The sequence below is a fragment of the Sapajus apella genome, unplaced genomic scaffold, assembly GCF_009761245.1.
Source record: "Sapajus apella isolate SASKATOON/1434 unplaced genomic scaffold, GSC_monkey_1.0 scaffold19, whole genome shotgun sequence".
Lineage (NCBI taxonomy): Eukaryota > Metazoa > Chordata > Mammalia > Primates > Cebidae > Sapajus > Sapajus apella.
In genome coordinates, this window is record NW_022436959.1 from 16,433,324 (window position 1) to 16,453,469 (window position 20,146).

General features: G+C 39.0%; 1 protein-coding gene across 1 annotated transcript in view; it reads right to left on the minus strand.

The window, feature by feature from the left end:
• Positions 1-8,485: 8,485 nt before the first annotated feature.
• The window catches only part of ABCB5 (ATP binding cassette subfamily B member 5), a 123,780-nt gene continuing 112,119 nt past the window's right edge, over positions 8,486-20,146 (minus strand). The window contains exons 26-27 of the mRNA XM_032287027.1: positions 11,385-11,531; positions 8,486-9,458 (exon numbers count right to left, since the gene is read on the minus strand). Of these exons, the coding sequence (XP_032142918.1) occupies positions 9,261-9,458; positions 11,385-11,531 (345 nt within the window). The 3' untranslated portion in view covers positions 8,486-9,260. The remainder of the gene's footprint in view (positions 9,459-11,384; positions 11,532-20,146) is intronic.

Below are 20,146 nucleotides of genomic sequence, written 5' to 3' on the forward strand. Positions count from 1 at the left end.
ACTTCTCTTGCTGTTGTGTTTGGGCTGGGTTTGTGATATAATTTATTAGTGGTCACTCCAAATGGTTTTATTTGTCTAGGCTAATATCATAAGAACTTCTGGCAATATATGAAAATATATAAAATTTTATAGCTCATCATGAAACACCCCAATTTTAAAACAATGTCATTACTTGAGGCACTGTTTATTTTATAATATTTGGAAAGTCATTCATATAATTAGGAGCCTCAGTATATGGAAGCAAACTGGAACCACTTCTTTTTTTTTCTTTTTGGGATGGAGTCTTACTATGTTGCCTAAGTTGGCCTTGAACTCCTGTGCTCAAGCAATCCTCTTGCTTCAGCCTTCTGAGTAGCTGAGACTATACGTGTTCACTGCTATGCACAGCTGCAAACCACTTTTTTTTTTTTTTTTTTTTTTTTGCAAACCACTTTTAATGACTCCACCTTATAGCCAACAGTTCACCCAATGCATGTTTTACTACTTTTTTTTTTCAGTTTCAACATTTGTAAGTCTGTCTTGGTTTTAGCACAATACAACTATCAAGATTTATACAAATCTTAACTAAAGAGAGGAATGATACATCAGCAAGTGGGTTGCAAATGAAACATAAGAGTTTCCATAAACACCCTGAAAATAAAGATAGCAGGGATGATTCAACAGTGAGAGACAATCTATGTAGAAACCAGAGTCTAATCTCCCTGTACACTTGGGAGTATGTTTTTCGGAAGGTAGAGAAGAAGGAAGAGTCACGGAAAATGTGTTAACTGCTGAAGCAGCTGTATTTCTTAGCCTTCCAAGCTATAATTGGGTTATGTACAAGATTTTTTTTCAGAGTGTAGGTGGGCACAAAAAAATTCAGTTTCCTGTTAAAATAACCAAAGAAGAACTATGTACCTTTGTACTTTTGCAATGGAAGGAAGAGGCAAACAGCAAGTTACTTCATATGTACAAAAAAAGTACAAAGGTACCTTAGTGCTTCCAGTTCCATCTTAGCGGGATAATGAATTAGCTGAGTGTGGCCTATGGAGTCAGATTTTTCTGCATTGAATCCTCATCTGTCACTTGCTATTTGACCTTGTTAAGTTTCCCTAACTACCCAGTGCCTCAATTTCCCCATGGCAAAATTTGAATACCAATAGAGTATATCTTTTGTCAGTAAATTATTATCTATATGGCTCAACCACTTATTAAGCTTGATATATGTGTGCTCAATAAATATGAATTTATTTTTAATAGTTCTAGCTTATTTCATATTATCTTTTTTTTCTTTTCTTTTTTTTTTTTTTTTTTTTGCCGGAGTTTCCCTCTATGGCCCATTCTGGAGTGCAGTGGTGCAATCTCAGCTTACTGCAACCTCCGCCTCTCGGGTCGAAGTGATTCCCCTGCCTCAGCCTCCCGAGTAGCTGGGACTACAGGCATCCACCACCATGCCTAGCTAATTTTTGTCTTTATAGTGGAGATGAAGTTTCACCATGTTGGCCTGGCTGGTCTTGAACTCCTGACCTCCAGTGATCCACATGCCTTGGCCTCCCAAAGTGCTGGGATTATAGGCATGAGCCACTGCATCCAGCATTTCACATTATCTTATTGTTACTACTAATTTTCTCTGCATTTCTCAGTATTCACATGGATTTCCTAAAGTTATTAATCAAATGCATTGATCCTCTCTTTGTCACTTTATCATCTTTGGGAACCATGTTGACCATGCTCTGATTCTTGATCACCACCTCCCACTTCTCCTCTTTTCCTTTGGCCTCTCATGAAAGCCAGGCTTTCTGCCCACCCCTCCCCCCACCTTTTTTGGCTAATTTTTACTCATTAACCCATCTCTTCTCACGTAGACATAGCTCTAGGAAATTGGAGATTAAAGGAATTTATGAAGCTAATATAGACTAGGTGTAATTCTGTCTGAAGTGGGGCTATAGGACAAGGAGTTTAAATTTAAACGTGTATCACTTTTTTTTTTTTTTTAGGTTTTCTGAGGATTTGAAGGTGGAGTATTTTTTACTTCCAGTCCTAAGCTGATTACTAGAGTGTATTAGTTTTTAAAAATTCTTTGAATGTATTCAAATATTTAGTCTGTCTCCCTTCCTTCCCTTAATCCTTCCTTTTGGTTTCTTTTTGCTTCATTGTTCAGAATGTTCTGGTAATTTAACAATTTCAACCATTTTCCTAAAATCCCTTCTTGACTTTCAACTGGGTAGAAAGTATTTAAGCCATTTACTGTGATGTAGTAAAGTTGATTAGAATAAATACTCCCATTCAAGCCGGCCCTGTAATCCCAGCACTTTGGGAGGCCGAGGCAGGTGGATCACAAGGTCAGGAGTTTGAAACCAGCCTGGCCAACATGGCAAAACCTCATCTCTACTAAAAATACAAAAATTAGCTGGGCATGGTGATATGCTCCTGTAGTGCAAGCTACTCAGGAGGCTGAGGCAGGAGAATCTCTTGAAGCCTGGAAGCAGAGGTTATGGTGAGCTGAGGTCTGACCACTGCACTCCAGCCTGGACAGAGCGAAACTCCATCTCAAAAAAAAAAGATAATAATAATAATAAGTAATCCCCCCATTCAATAGCAAATTTTTCCTGGCTCATAAATAATGACATTCCATCATTTAAATCTAAAAAACACAGACTGGCTTATTAGAGTTTCCCTAAGTCTAAGAATGCAGCAGTGAATGTGTGCATTTATAGTTTTAAACACCCAATTGTCTACTGTTGCCTTTTCTGAAATCTTGGTAAACTGACATTTTACTTTAAGCAGATACTCACACAGTTTAAAAAGAAAAACATTTTAGTAGTATTAAACTGAACTTTGATAATTAAGTGTAAGTCACTGAGGAAACATGCCTGGCAAGCTCGATTGTATTGGTGATGCTTCAGAATATTTCCATAGACGTTAGAGTCAGAGTACTATGCTTCTGTCTAAGTGTGCCTCTTTTTCCATTTTTCTTGGCTTGAAATTCTCCTATTTCTACAAGGAATGCAGGCTATCTAGAAGCTTCTGGAACTGGGAAAAGAACAAGGAACAGATTCTTCTCTAGAGCCTCTGAAAGGAATGACACCTTTGATTTTAGCCCAGAGAGACTGATTTTAAACTTTTGAGATCCAGAGCTGTGAGGTAATAAATTTGTATTGTTTCATCACTATGTTTGTGATAATTTGTTACAGCAGTACCAGGAAGGTAATACAGTCTTCATCAGTGTGGTTTTGCTAAAAGGAGGCAAGTTGAGATACTATTTATAGACTTCATATACTATTTATAGACATTTGGTTGATCCATGCATTTTTTTTAATTATGGTTTTTAAATGAGCTTTAAAATTTTTGGTAATTATTACAAATGACAGAGAAACAAATAAAGGCTTGAAAGCTACTGTATACTCCAAACCCTCTATCCTCATTCCTCCATTTCTAATCTTCCCAGTTTCTTCTCTGGACTATTTTCAACCAGTTTATGATTCCACTTCATAAACCCTCTTGGAATAAGAGCTCAGAACCAAAGCAATGAATACATAAGTTGACACAAACATAGGAAATATTTTCATAGAGTAGATCATATGTAACGCTATGATATACTCTACCGACACATTGAGTAGGCTGCAAATCAGTTTATTAGCTATGACCTAGGCTGATTTATCTTGAGAACATACCATAAGTTTTAAGGGGTAGTAATATATAAAATAAGTTGGCTGGGTTAGTTACAAAACAGGTATGATGTTGTTTTCTTTTCACTGACATCTGTGTCATACCTTATCCTTGGTAAATTATTTTTATTCCACTGGTATCCTGATTGGTGTTTCAATTGTTTGAAGAATCACTGAGCAGCCCTCCCTCTTACAAAGGAAGGGCAGTTTAAAGGGCAAGATTTGACAACTGAGAGCTACTGTAACAGCAGTCCCTAACCTTTTTGGCGCCAGGACTGGTTTCCTGGAAGAGAATTTTTCCATGGATTGGGGAAGGGGGGCAGTGGTTTTGGGATGATTCATGTGCATTTTTACATTTATTGCGTACTCTATTTCTATTATGATTAATTGTAACATAAAATAAAATATACAAATCACCATAATGTAGGATCAGTGGGAGACCTGAGCTTGTTTTCCTGCAACTAACTGGTCACATCTGGGGCTGATGGGAGACAATGACAGATCATCAGGCTTTAGATTCTCATAAGAAATGTGCAGATCTCTCACATGTGCAGCTCACAGTTGGGTTCATGCTCTTATGAGAATCTAATGCCAGCACTGATCTGACAGGAGGCAGGACTTAGGCAGTAATGTGAGCCATGGAGAACGGCTGCAGCTGTAAATACAGATGAAGCTTCACTTGCTCACCCACTGCTCACCTCCTGCTGTGTAGCCTGGTTCCTAACAGGCCACAGATTACTACTGGTCCTTGGTCTGGAGGCTGGGGACCCCTCCTGTAACTCACTAACATTTACAGATAACTCTGCTGGATCTTGATCTCTCTGGACAGCTGCTTTCATTGTGTTTACGATTTTCTAGGCCAGGTGTTTGTTTTGTTTTCTTTTTTAAACTGATGTTTCATTCTCTCTTGTAGTCTCTTGTTTTATAACTATATCCAAGCCCAGAGGTAGAGGAGAAGCAAGGGGTAAGGATGCTCAGACAGTTTGAATTGAGGTCAATCCAAGTAAGGAGTAGGCTATGAATCATGACTGGCAGAAATCAGTGTTTGCCTTAGACCGGAAGTCTTTGAAACTGGGGAATATGCCTTAATGTAGACAAAAGCCTTGTAGGAAATTAGACTCACAGTGTTTTAAAAGAAATCAGGCAATGTATGCTCAAATACCAAAGCATTTTAAAATTAAATAGATTAAAGCAACTCACGCTATGACAAAAGGCTAAAATTAATTACATTAAAATTAAAAATTAATTAACTAAAATTAAAATTGGCATCTCAATGGAAAGAAAAAGTTTTTATGGACTTAAAGGAGCCTAGCCTAGAAGTAAACTGTTGAGTGTTCCACCAGTGACTGATAATACCCGTGACAGGAAGATGGCAATACATGATTGTTGAAGCAAACAACTGAAGCCCACCAGGTCATCTTTTCAGGAAATGTGTGCTCATCTTAGTATCAATAATGCATACCTGCTATGATTTTTGACTTTTCAAACTGATTCACCTAATATTTATTGAATATCTACTATATCCAAGGCACTATAAGAATACAACATGTCTTAAATTCACTGATTTGGTGCCCTGAATAATCTGGCATTCATTGCTTAAAGCCCTTTAGTATATACCAAGTTGTAAACTGTACACCTAAGCATGTTATTATTTAATAATTAATTTATAAGAGATTTAATGAGTGATTTAAAATGTAAAACTTACATTTAAATCTGCTGAAGTATGGACACAAAGATGGCAGCAATAGACACTGGGGACTCCTACAGTGGGGAAGGAGGGAGCCAAGAGTTGAAAAACTATCTATTGGGTACTATGCTCACTACCTGGGGGATGGGATCAATTGTATGCCAAACCTTAGCATCATGCAATACACCCATGTAAAAGGAATCTGCACATGTACTTGTGAATCTAAAATGATAGTTAAAATTATAAAAATAAATAAATACATCTGCTGAAGTACCCTTTTGTTTATCAGTTTCGATAAAAATATCAATTCTTTTTTTTTTTTTTTTTTTTTTTGAGACGGAGTTTCGCTCTTGTTACCCACGCTGGAGTGCAATGGCGCGATCTCGGCTCACCGCAACCTCCGCCTCCTGGGTTCAGGCAATTCTCCTGCCTCAGCCTCCCCAGCAGCTGGGATTACAGGCACGCGCCACCATGCCCAGCTAAGGTTTTGTATTTTTAGTAGAGACGGGGTTTCACCATGTTGACCAGGATGGTCTCGATCTCTTGACCTCGTGATCCACCCGCCTCGGCCTCCCAAAGTGCTGGGATTACAGGCTTGAGCCACCGCGCCCGGCCCACAAAATATCAATTCTTAATTCAGCTTTTCTGGGGGGGCCTAGGGATGGGGAGGCCAGTGGGGGTGACAGAATCTTCCTCTGTCACCTAGACTGGAGTGCAGTGGTATGATCACCTCTCACTGCAACCTCTGATTCCCAGGTTCAAACGATTTTCCTGCCTCAACGTCCTGAATAGCTGGGACTATAGGCAAACATCACCACATCCGCTTATTTTTGTATGTTTAGTAGAGACAGGGTTTCACCATGTTGACTAGTCTGGTCTCAAACTGGTGGCCTCAAGTGATCTGCCCGTCTTGGCCTCCCAAAGAGCTGGGATTGCAGAAGTAAAGCACCACACCTGGCCTAATTTAGCTTCTTTTTTGGCTATAGAATACCTTGCTTTAAGAAAAGTGTAGGACACAGGGTGATGTGGCTCACGCCTGTAATCCCAGTACATTGGGGGCTTAATGGGGTGGATCACTTGAGCCCAGGAACTCAAGACCAGCCTGGGAAACATAGTAAAACCCTGTGTCTAAAAAAAACAAAAACAAAAATTAGTCCAATGTGGTCGTGCAGGCCTGTAGTTTCAGCTATTTGGGAGGCTGAGGTAGGAGGATCTCTTGAACCCAGGAGGTCAAGGATGCAGTGAACTGAGATTGCACCACTGCATTCTAGCCTGGGCAACAGAGCTAAAGTTTGCCAAAAAAAAAAAAGAAAGAAAGAAAGAAAGAAAGAAAGAAAGAAAAGTGCAAGAATTAAAAAGTGACGCCTATAAAACTGATAAAAATTGTTTTAATAAAAGTGATATATTTAAAACACCACTTTAAGGACAGTACAGCAATTTTAAACCTTCAAATTGTGGCAATCTCTAAAAAGTAGTTGGTCTTTACCTACTGTCTGCCTTCATCAGCTGATAACCTTACAAATCCTTGTAAACTCTTTGGGACCCCAATTCTCAGCATGGTTGCTTGGTCCAGTGCAGGCTGTGGCTTTATTGAAGAGAATGCTGCCTGTGAAACATTCTTTAAACTCATTAGAAATAAAATGGGAATAAAAACTAGCAGGGCTATACATTAGAAAGGAATGCGTTTTACTGATATCTGTAGGTATGGGATAGATGTTGAGAGTTTCAAGGGTTAAGCAGGCATTACAGGTACTGTATTTGCCTCTCTAGAAGGGATTACAGAACTGGAGCCTGAGGTGCTCCTGCTCTGAGGTTCTGAGCATATCCATGCTATATTTCTCTTTTCTTCCTCTCTACCCTACTCTGGGAAGAGAAGATACCAAGAGCTCTATATCCATGCATAGCAAAATAGCTACAAGGCAGTCAGTGCCAATCCGTCTAAACAATGCATCTCGTTCTCAAGTCACCAATCTTAATTTTTATTTTTTTTTGAGATGGAGTTTTGCTCTTGTTGCTGAGGCTGGAGTGCCGTGGAGCAATCCTGGCTCACTGCAACCTCTGCCTCCTGGATTCAAGCAATTCTCCTGGCTTAGCCTCCCAAGTAGCTGGGACTACAGGTGTGTGCCACCAAACCCAGCTAATTTTTGTATTTTTAGTAGAGATGGGGTTTTGCCATGTTGGCCAGGATGGCCTTGATCTCTTGACCTCATGATCCGCTCGCCTCAGCCTCCCAAAGGGCTAGGATTACAGGTGTGAGCCACTGTGTCTGGCCCCCAATCTTATTTTTATTTTGCATTTTAAAGAAAGTGGCATAATATATAAATGGTTTTAATTTTTTTAATAAGATTTCAGTTATTGGTAGAGTACACTTTAGAGGGGCTAGATATATGTGTAAATGGAAGAAAATACACTGAAGAATAAAGATAAAATCACCAGGTGACATTACATATTTAAGTAAATTGAAAATGTAACTCATTTTACCAATATTGTTATTTGCACAGAACTTTTAAATCACTTACACATTAAATACGATAAAGTATATATAACATTTAAGCAAATTATTTTATTAATTATAGAGAAAGACTTTTAAAAATTTTCACCCACAATAAAAGTAGCTCTTATTTTTATTATTTTTCGAGTTGGAGTCTAGCTCTGTTGCCCAGGCTGAGTGCAGTGGTACAATCTCAGCTCACTGCAACGTCTGCCTCCTAGGTTCAAGCAATTCTCCTGCCTCAGCCTCCCAAGTAGCTGGGATTACAGGTGGCCGCTACAAAGCCTGATTAATTTTTCTATTTGTAGTTGAGATGGGTTTTCACCATGTTTGCCAGGCTGGTCTTGATTTATGACCTCAAATGATCTGTCCTCCTCGGCCTCCCAAAGAGTGGGATTACAGGTGTGAGCCACCACTCCCAGCCCAAAAGTAGCTCTTTTTTTTTTTTTTTTTAATAAGACACAGTTTTGCTCTTTTTACCCAGGCTGGAGTGCAATGGCGCGATCTTGGCTCACTGCAACCTCCGCCTCCTGGATTCAAGCAATTCTCCTGCTTCAGCCTCCCGAGTAGCTGGGATTACAGGTGTGCGCCACCATGCCTGGCTAATTTTTGTATTTTTGGAAGAGACAGGGTTTCACCATGTTAAACAGGATGGTCTCGATCTCTTGACCTTGTGAGTAGCTCTTATTTTAAGTAGGTAAGTGTTCATAAACAGGCAGGCCTGTGATTTATTCTGCCTAACTCAAAGCTTGGAATAATGAAGTCTTTAGGATGGCTCATGTGAGGCACTTCACTTACTGGTGAAGTAGGACATAGCTACCTAATTCTCCCAGAAATTTTATATCATAATCCTTTTTATTCCTTATACAACAATAAAATAGAAGAAAATTTTGAGAAATAGTGAATACTTATTGAGAGAAATATTGAGAGACGTAATATGAGAAAATCTCTATGATCTGGATAAAAGGGACTAGTACAAAATACTCTTAATATATGCTGAAAAACAAAGTTCCTAGTTAAAGACACTCTCCCTGCAATGCCATAGGCCCCACTATATCTTAGACTCCCTTTGCTAAAAACTTCAACATGGTAAACTGGATAATATTCCCCCTCGGAACATATTTCCAAATTTATAACAGAAGTTGATGGGAAAATAAATTCACTCTGTAGGAAACTACTTTACAAGCAAATGTGCTAGCATATTTTTATAAAGTGAGAGATAAAAGCATTATTTCACTTACATGAAATAAACACATTTTTGCTTTCTTTTAAAAATCTGAAGTGCAGATCGTGTGTGAACAGAACATATGTACTTGAGTAGTATGATTCTAGGTATTGATATATACAATGAAAGAGATAAAAGCTTGCCAAGTAATTACTAAGTACTCCTTCTTTGCATTACACAAACATCAAAATAGGCACTACCTCAACAGCATCACTGCACTGACTGTGCATTTACTAATTTAAAGTATATGTCTCGATTTCTCAGGAGCTCTTGATGAGTTCCTTGTTCCTTTATCTTTCCATTGTGCAGAACCACTATCAAATCTGCGTTCTGTATTGTGGAGAGTCTGTGAGTGACCACTAGGCATGTCCTCCCCGTCCTGGCTTTATCAAGGGCATGCTGAACCACCTGAAGAGAGAAAGACCTGTGATTGCCAGTTTGAGTTAGATGTTAGTAAACTTGCCTAAGTCAAATCAATTAAGGTAATGTAATAACATTCTTTGCTTTATTTGCTTGTCTCCAAAGGAATTGCCCTACTTGTAAAATATTCACCCTACTCAACAGAAGTCTAGAAGTCTAGAAAAATTAACTACAGATAAATTAAGTAAGACAGGAATTGTGAGAATGAATAAAAATGAAATAGTTGTTTATATGTTAGTGGTTCTAAATGCAGCCAGGAAGGAGCATTTCTAAGTAGAATTATAGTAGTATTTCTACTACAATTTCTTCAAGTAGTTCTAATACTACTCAAATTTCTACTATTATTTCTTTGAGTAGTTCTAAACTGAAAGTCAGGAAGTAGTATTTCTAAGTATCATACCTAAGTAGAATTGTCTAATTTATTTACCTAATTTTCTCACATAGATTTTGTTTTGGTTTTGGTAGGTTTTAGCTGTAGAGCTGCCCTGTTAACATAGCATCTCATTTCTATATAGCATCAATGTGGTTATGATGCTATTTAGAAAGTGGGAATGGAGGGTAAAAACCAATATTTGTGGAATGTATAAAATGTTCCCAAGATGGCTATCTCATTTAAATTCTTTCAGTAACCTCATAAAATGATAGTATTTTTTATTTTTCTGATAACTGAACTGAGGTTAGACCAAGGTCATACTGCTAGTAGCTGATGAATTGAGGATTACAGCCCAGATATGTCTGATCCCAAAAGTTAGTTGTTTTTTTTTTTTTTCATGACACACCGTCACTTTGGGATTCAAGAATAATATCATCTACAAGTAGTGATCATGTGGAGCCCATGCCTGGGCCTTTAGGGCAGATACCCTCCATTAGAATTTAGAAAAGTTACTTACTCTTTTTTTTTTTTTTTTTTTTTAGTTGGGTTCTTTTTTTTATACCCCGGTTGGAGAGCAATTGAGTGATCTCGGCTCACTGCAACCTCCGCCTCCTGGGTTCAAGAAATTCTCCTGCCTCAGCCTCCTGAGAAGCTGGGATTACAGGCATGTGCCACCATGCCCGGCTACTTTTTGTATTTTTAGTAGAGACAGAGTTTCACCATGTTGGTCAGGCTGATCTCCAACTCCTGACCTCATGATCCACCTGCCTCGGCCTCCCAAAGTGCTGGAATTACAAGCGTGAGCCACCGTGCCCAGCCCTGAAAAGTTACTTAATCTTTCTAAGCCTTAGTGTGCTAATTTGTACAATGGGCATGCTAATATAAGAAGCTCATTCGTCATGTTGTTGTGAGGACTGAGATAATAGCATGTAAAGCATAATCTTTAAATATTAATAATTATCATTTATTTAACCAATGTTCATTTACTAAATAAGAGCCTACATGTGCAAGAAATTCCTAGGGGACAAGGACATAGCAAAATTAAACAGCCGAAGAAGCTCGCTGTGCAAGTACATTCTCATGTGTCCGTTTGTTTCCTTGTTTCCTGCTCAGACTAGGCTAAGTCTATAGAAGGTACTCGCAGGCTCTGACACTGCAGTGTAGATTACTCTTTTACCCATACAGACTACCTTATTAATTTGTTTGGCATCACTGGAATAATAGTAAAATTGAAAAGTTATTTTTCTTGGGCTCTTTCCTTGAATGAAAGAACATTTCAAATATTGGTCCACTTTTGATAATGAGACCATTTTGAGTGAGAAAACCTTCTGGAACATGAGATTCCCTCTGTCTCTACTCTCTCCCACCTCCGCACCACCTACTGACCTTTATGTAAAGGCCAAAACCTTAATTAGAACTGGTGACCTTAGAACTGCAATTCTTTCCAGACCTTTGTTTTTCCAAACTTACCTTGGTTTCTTCCATGTTACTGCATGCACATATTTGGTATTATATTCTGAGACAAAAGAAAATGATGTTACCTTCTCACTCTCATTATCAATGGCTGAAGTGGCCTCATCCAACAACAAAATTTTGGGTTTTTGGAGAAGAGCCCTTGCAATAGCCAGTCTTTGTTTCTGGCCGCCAGAAAGTTGTGTTCCTTTCAGTCCAACTTGTGTGTTGTATTTCTATTACAGGAGCATGCAATTAAGAAAGCGAGGCTTGGTTAGTTAAATTAGCATGGCTACTGTGGGCGAGAACCATCTAAATATTTCAAATTTTGCTACTCTTGAAAATTTGTGTCCCAACAAATGTTGAAATCTATTCTCTGGCTTTGTTGCAAATAAATGCTAAAGCAGCAGTAAACACTACCATCTCCTTTACATATCCAATCTGACCACAGACAGCAGACCTCTGCCATTATGCTTCTACAAAGAAAGTTTTCAAATTAAAGCATAAGAAAAAAATTATTAGCAAGAAACAAGTTCATAGTAAATACAAATCCTTTTCCATTAAGTTACATTATCTACTATTTTCAGGTTAAAATGATTCACAGTATTAAAAACAACAAGGAAATTATAAGGTTTCTTCGCTTTGGCTCTTGCTCATAAGCCTCTATGGGCACATCCTTACAGTTGCTGTGATGGGATTCTCAGTGGTACATGCATCTTCCTGGAAATAAGTTAGGTTGGCATCTTGAAACAGTCTATTCACCTTTTCAGGCCACAAAATAGTAATGGTGACATTTAGCACTTGACAGTGTTTCCATAGTTCCCCTGCTTACTAATAACCCAATTTCTCCAGTGTTTCCCTTCCTGGAAGGGTAAAGGAAAAAAAATTTTTTTTTTTTTTTGAGATGGAGTTTCACTCTTGTTACCCAGGCTGGAGTGCAATGGCGCGATCTCGGCTCACCACAACCTCCGCCTCCTGGGTTCAGGCAATTCTCCTGCCTCAGCCTCCTGAGTAGCTGGGATTACAGGCACGCGCCACCATGCCCAGCTAATTTTTTGTATTTTTAGTAGAGACGGGGTTTCACCATGTTGACCAGGATGGTCTCGATCTCTTGACCTCGTGATCCACCCGCCTCGGCCTCCCAAAGTGCTGGGATTACAGGCTTGAGCCACCGCGCCCGGCCTAAAATTTTTTTTTTTTTTAAATAAACTCATGGGACATGGGTGAAATAGGTCAGGACACTGGCTTACAGACATTATTATTATTTTTTTTAAAGAAAGAAAGAAAGAGAAAGAGGGAGAGAGAACAGGAGTCTTGCTCTATTGCCCAGGCTGGAATGCAATCTAAAAATAGGTATTAAAAAACCTCTTTTATGCCAATAATTATACTTAACAGTGGAGACAGGAAGGAATAAGGGAAGAAAATAACAAACAGCCAACCAATATTTCGTTTAAATCTGTGAAATGCTATGCAAATGCTGAAGAGTGATTTAATTCCATTTATGTGGTCACTTTCAAAATAGGTATAATGTGATACTGAAAAAAAATGTATGTTCTGTGGACCTGGGGTGAAGAATTCTATAAATATTCACTGAGTTTACTTGTTCCAGGTCTGAGTTCAAATCATAAATGTCCCTGTTAATTTTCTATCTCGTTGATCCGTCGAATATTAACAATGTGGTGTCAAAGTCTCCCGCTATTATTGTGCAGGAGTCCAAGTCTCTTTATAAGTCATTAAGAACTTGTCTTATGTATCTGGGTGTTCCTATATTGGGTGCATATATATTTATGATCATTGACTCCTGTTGTAGCATTGATCCTTTTACCATGATGTAATTTTCTTCTCTGTTTCTTTTAGTTTTTGTTACTATTAAAGTCTATTTTGTCAGAGATGAAAGTTACAACTGTTTTGTTTTGTTTTGTTTTTTTCTCTCCATTTGGTTGGTGAGTCTTCATCGAACCTTTCATTTTGAGTCTTTGTGTGTCCTTGCTTATGAGATGGATCTGGATACAGCATGCCGATGGGTTTTGACTTTTTATTCAATTTGCGTGTCTGTGTCTTTGATTGGGGCGTTTAATGCATTTAAATTTAGGATTAATATTCATATTTGTGAGTTTAATATTGTCATTTAATGCTAACTGGCTATTTTGCCCATTAGTTGATATAGATTCTTCATTATGAAGATACTCTTTACCTTTTGGTAAGTTTTTGGGATGACTGATACTGGTTGTTCCTTTCTGTGTGTAGTGCTTCTTTCAGAAGCTCTTGTAAAGCAGTCCTCGTGGTGATGAAATCTCTGAGTGCTTGCTTGTTCGTGAAAAATTTTATTTTTCCTTCATTTATGTAGCTTAGTTTGGCTGGATATGAGATTCTAGGTTGAAAATTCTTTTCTTTGAGGATATTGAATATTGACCCCCACTCTCTTCTAGTTTGTAGAGTTTCAGCTGAGAGATCTGCTGTGAGTCTGATAGGCTTCCCTTTATGGGTAACCTGACCTTTCTCTCTAGCTGCCCTTAGAATTTTCTCCTTTATTTCAACCCTGGTGAATCTAACGATTATGTGTCTTGGGGTTGCTCTATTTGAGGAATATCTTTGCGGTGTTCTCTGTATTACCTGAAGTTGAGTATTTTCCTGCCTTACTAGGTTAGGTAAGTCTTCCTGAATAATATCCTGAAGAATATTTTCCAGCTTGGATTCATTCTCTTCATGACATTCAGGTACACCTATCAAATGCAAATTAGGTCTTTTCACATAGTCCCATATTTCTTGGAGACTTTGCTCATTCCTTTTTACTTTTTCTTCTCTAATCTTGTCTTCTCGTTTCATTACATTAAGTTGGTCTTCGACCTCTGATATCCTTTCTTCTGCTTGATCAATTCGAGTGTTAAAACCTGTGCATACTTCGCGGCATTCTCGTATGGTATTCTTCAGTTCCATTAATTCACTTATATTCCTCTCTAGATTGTCTATTCTTATTAGAATTTCATCAAACCTTTTTTCAAGGTTCTCAGTTTCTTTACATTGGCCTAGAACATGCTCTTTTAACTCACAGAAGTTTCTTATTATCCACCTTCTGAAGCCTAATTCTGTTAATGGAATGCACTTGTTCTCCATCAGGCCTTGTTCCCTTGATGAGGAAGAGTGATCCCCTGTAGAGGGAGAGGCATTCTGATTTTGGGTATTCTCAGACTTTTTACGCTGGTTTCTTCCATCATTGTAAATTTATCCACCTGTCGTTTTTGTAATTACAGACTTTCAAATTAGGTCTCTGAGTGGACATCCAACTTGTTGATTCCCAGCACCAGAATCTGAGCAACCTACTGCGCCAGACAAAACAGCAGCGTTAAGATTCTTGGTGCTTTTCTGCCCGGGAATCTCGGGTCTGGCTTCCCTCTTGAGTCCCTTTTACAATCAGCTGAATAGGCAGCTCTGCCTTCCCAGAGCTCCAAACCTCGACCAAAAGGGGACCCAGTCCCGTTTACTCTGCACCGAGAACCGCCGCGCTGCGGCGCAGGCAAATCCTCTGCGCCAGCCTCAAGAGTCGCGCTGGGGACCTGTGGGGCTCCTCTGCTGGGAATCTCCTGGTCCATGAGCAACAAAAATTCGTCTCAAAGCCTGGTGTCCTCTCGTTCTCTGCGCTTTCACTGGGAGCTACAATCCTGAGCTGCCAGTAGTCAGCCATCTTGGATCTCTCAGGTAAAGAACATTTTACACAAATCTTGAGGCTGTCATGGTCTTCTGAATCACAATTGGTCTGTTCAGTTGGGGTAAGCAGCTTATTGCCCACTTTTTAGATTGTCCCATTGATTTAGCTTCCTTTCAAGGCTTCACATTGCTTTCTAGTGGCCCTTGGCACTTTCCTAAGAAACATAAGCCACTGATACCCAGATAAGAATATGCAGATGGATCAGCTCCATTGCGAAAGCTGGTCTGAGTGTATAGGTGGAAAGATTAATCTTGTAGCAGCATTTCACATGCAGCATGTGATTCATAGCTGTTCATTTTGTGTTGGTAACCTAGAGAAGCTTGAGGGAATTGCCTTTCCACATCTGACTGATTTCAGGAAGTGCTTTTTGGGCAGAGTGGGTGTCTCGAACCTGTGGTATAACCTTATAACAAAATGTGTCCACATCATCTCAAAGCTTTTCAATTTAACATTATTATAAAAAACGCTTGTTTTATATCAAACAATGGATGTCTGAATTACTAAAGCCCAGGAAGCATATCTTCTCTGAAGTGAATGGTCTACAAAGAACACAGACTTTCACTATTTTCTCTGTGATTTATCTGACTAGTAGGCCTTGGGCCCCTTCCTCCTAAAATGCATTTTGTAAAATTTGGAGCCATAGATGAAACTGTGTCTGTCATTCATTTCCAAACACTGCAAAGTTTGCATTTAAATGAGGAGATTAAATCTTAAACTAAAAATTGGGAAGGGAGGTGGGAATGATAATGAGCTTATAGCTCTTTCTGCCAGCCTAGCTTAAATTGTGCTTGAATTCTTCTAGGGCAGCTGAAAAAGATACAAAAACTACTTTAGAAATCACTTTGCATTTTTTGGCCTTCTCTAGATGGTAGGTGAGTGTAAGTTTAAAGAACATATTGGATGAAAACTAAATTCAGATGTTTTGCCTGCTGTTAAGCAGAACAGATTACAAATATGGATATACACATTGTCTCAATAGCCACCTAAAAATATTTGCATATATTTAAACTGAAGATTTTTTACATTTGTTTTTAATGAAGAACCACAGAGTTCCTCTCCAACTGAAAATATGAATCAGGTTGCTGGCAATCACTGGGATGGTGAGTGCCCTGAAATTACCTCTTTTATGAGAAACTCAAGGGGTAATGGCTCCTTAATAAGAACCTGGAGTGAAAAGTCAGCTATGTCCTGGAGGGAACACCAAAGTCTAATCGTAAAGCAACTGCATTCTGGAGACTCTCTGCAGGACCTGGGTTGGACTTTAGGGTTGGTCTAATGGTCGAGGTCCTACTTAAGGATGTGGCTTGACTGAGAGTTGCCACTGGGTGACATTGTGAGGATTAGGGGAGAACCACACCTGGTGTGTCTCAGAGGATCCTTGCGATCAAGGCAGTGTTGCTTCCACGAGTCTCCTATGTCCCAGGCCTTGTATTTCCAGATGCCTGCAGGATATTTCTGAGATATGATGTAGCTGCATTACATTACACTCAGCATGTTCTAAGGTGACTCATTGTTCTGCACCCTCCTGGTTTGAGCTGTCACACAGATCCACACTCCCTTACCGAAACTCTTAGAGTTATGTGTTTTTAAGAATTCCAATTTTTTGGCCGGGCGCGGTGGCTCAAGCCTGTAATCCCAGCACTGTGGGAGGCCGAGGCGGGTGGATCACGAGGTCAAGAGATCGAGACCATCCTGGTCAACATGGTGAAACCCTGTCTCTACTAAAAATACAAAAAATCAGCTGGGCATGGTGGCGCGTGCCTGTAATCCCAGCGATTCAGGAGGCTGAGGCAGGAGAATTGCCTGAACCTGAGAGGCAGAGGTTGCGGTGAGCCGAGATCACGCCATTGCACTCCAGCCTGGGTAACAAGAGCGAAACTCCGTCTCAAAAAAAAAAAAAAGAATTCCAATTTTTTTCAACCTTAGAAGAAAAAATTCCATATATTATGTATATACTATATATTATGTATATTTAATAGACAATATATTATTTAACCCCCCACAGAAGGATCTGGGGAAGCAACTGGTAATCAAATACATGAATTTTGTGCAGATGTATTTGATTATTTATTCTAAGTGGGATAAATATAAATAAAGGACTATGTCATAGCCTTACATCATTTAGCCACCAAATGAATTTTCATCAAACACACACAATTTGCGTGTGTGTGAATGTGTGTGTGTGTGTAGGGGGAAGCCTATCCGTGTTTTATTCTGTGACACTGCTCAGTGTATTGTACATTCCCTTGCTCACTTTCCAGAGACAATCTTAAGCCAAGTCCTGTTAATTCTTTTAAAATATCTTTTAAATCAATTTTCTTGTGTTAGTTAATTTTATAATTGTTATTGTAGGCCTTTAAAAACCTCTTCCTGGAAATAGCTCCTAATTGACCTCTCAAGCTCCCTGTGTCTTTGTGACAAAAAGGAAGGTAGAGAATGTAAATTTTGAGGGAGCAGGACATGGCAGATAGGTCAGTCCATAAAGTTTGTAGTAAAGGTAAAAAATCCTCAGAAAGCAAAGTGTGACACAACTTCAATTTGCTAAATAATTCTTGGAGATAATTAAAATGAATAATATCTTAATGTGTCTTATGTGAAGACTTTTTTCCTATGCCTGTTTTACATATGGGTATATAGTTTATGCTTACTGAGTGTTACCGGGAGAGCTGAACTTCTCTTTCACTTTTGCACCACCATTTTCACACTGCCACTGTGGCCATATATTTGGAGGAGATGCTGGGCTCCACTTATTTGCTAGAGAAAATTGTTGTTTTTTTTCTTTTTTGAGATGGAACCTCACTCTGGTTGTCCAGAATGGAGTGCAATGGCATGATCTTGGCTCATTGTAACCTCTGCCTCCTGGATTCAAGTGATTCTCCTGCCTCAGCCTCCCGAGTAGCTGGGATTACAGGCATGTGCCATCATGCTTGGCTAATTTTTATATTATCAGTAGAGATGGGGTTTCACCATGTTGGCCAAGCTGTTCTCTATCTCCTGACCTCAGATGATCTGCCCTCCTTGGCCTCCCCAAGTGCTGGGATTACAGGTGTGAACCACTATGTTCAGTCTAGAAAATTAATTCTATCCAAAAAAAGGGCAACAAATTACAAGGTTTGTGTTCACTTTTCTTCCCTAAAAACCTAGGTGTGAGCTATAACATATTTCTACGTGTCACTCTGAGTACACCAATGCCATGCTCCACGTTTGCGGTGGTTGCTTTGGACTGCTCTTCTGAAGGGAAGAACAAGGGCACCTTTGTTCCCATCTCTGAAACCCTAATACCACCATGGTTACGAACCCCCTCCCCGCTTCAGCGTACCACAAAGAATCCAGGTTCAAATGCTCAGTTTCTATACAACTTTAAGAAAGTTATTGAAATTCTTTATCTGTGAAATGAGGGTAGTTACAACATCCTTGCTGTACTGTGGTGGAAATTTAGCTTAGTTCTTGGTTCCCAGAAGTGCTGGGGAATGCATGGCTGGTTTTGTCTCTTCCTTTTTCCCAGACAACTGAGCTTACGAGGGCAGCTTTATTCTACCCAAGGTACTAACCAAAGGCATTTAATAATATGTAGTTTTTCTAGGAATTATCTGATTTAAAAATTTTTAATGATTTTATTTTGATACCAGGTTTTCTTAGGATTCTACATGTTTTTGGGGGAACAATGACAGGAAGGTAAATTAAAGTTAAAATTTAAAACACTGAAAAATAAGCTACTTTAAAAAAATGTTAACAAGAAATAACATCTTAGTTTTCAAAATCTGTTATGAAAAGTTAGCACAATGGATCTTTGCAGCATGTAGTTTTGGGTAAATGTGAGAACTGGTACGATAAATAGAAGATAATAAACAATTTTTTTTTTTTTTGAGACAGAGTCTTGCTCTGTCACCTAGGCTGGAGTGCAGTGGCACAATTTCAGCTCATCACAACCTCTGCCTCCTGGATTCAAGTGATTCTCATGCCTCAGTCTCCCAAGTAGCTGGTATTACAGATAATAAACAATTTAAGAATGAAAGTTAGGCCTGGTATGGTGGCTTATGCCTGTAATTCCAGAACTTTGGGAGGCCGAGGTGGGTGGAATTGCTTGAGCTCAGGAGCTCGAGTCCAGCGTAAGCAGCATGGTAAAACCCCATCTCTAAAAAAAAAAAAAAAAAAAGGAAAAATTAGCCAGGCGTGGTGGTATGTGCCTGTGATCCCAGCTATTCAGGAAGCTCAGGTGAACCTGGGGTCGAGTCTGTCATGAACCAAGAACACAACATTGAACTCCAGCCTGGGTGACAGAGTGAGACCTTGTCTCAAAGAAAAAAGAGAATAAAAGTTAAATGGTACAAATATCAATTGGGCAGCATTTCACAATACATAAACTCAAGATTATGCATAGTAATGTGACCACAAATTAACAGTGCAGGGAGTGTTGTGGTTAAAAAGGAAGTGGCTGTTGAAAGCTATTCACAGCATCGCTATATTTGTTAAAAAAAAATGTGAATCCTTCCAATACATTTAGTACTGCAAACCCTTACCAGGGTAAGGGAGATTGTCTTAATGGCCTATTTCTAGACATAGGCACCATGTTGTACGGAGAAGAGCTAGTAAGGGAAGGAGTATAAAATAGAGTATGGTGACTATTGGCCCCCACCAAAGAACACAGCTCTAGATTATTAGTGTTCGATATATTGATTGTTAAACTTTACTATTTCCCTTTAAAGAGAGATAGAAACTTAGTTGATAAAAGTCACATGTAAAAATTTGCCTTTACATGAAAGTATCTCTATTTTAATTTAGTGTGTGTGTGTGTGTGTGTATGTGTGTGTGTGTAGATATAAACACTCAGATATTATAAGCACTTAAAGTTACAATTATTCCTGTTTGTGCACTGTTTTTGGATTTGTATCAATGCTTGCTCTTGAAACATTGTTTAAGAGCATTGATACATTGATACCTACAAGAGCTTTGATACAACAGCATCGATACATGGACTTTTCTGAGATTTTGTGCCAGTTGTCACAGCCAATACAGATGTCAAAGTGATAAAATGGCAGGCAAAGATCTTACGCTCTAGTGGGGAGGGGAAATGCTAAACAAATAACTAAGTGCTCAGGGTAATTTTCACACCGTAATATGTGCCCTGAAGACAAAGTGATAGGG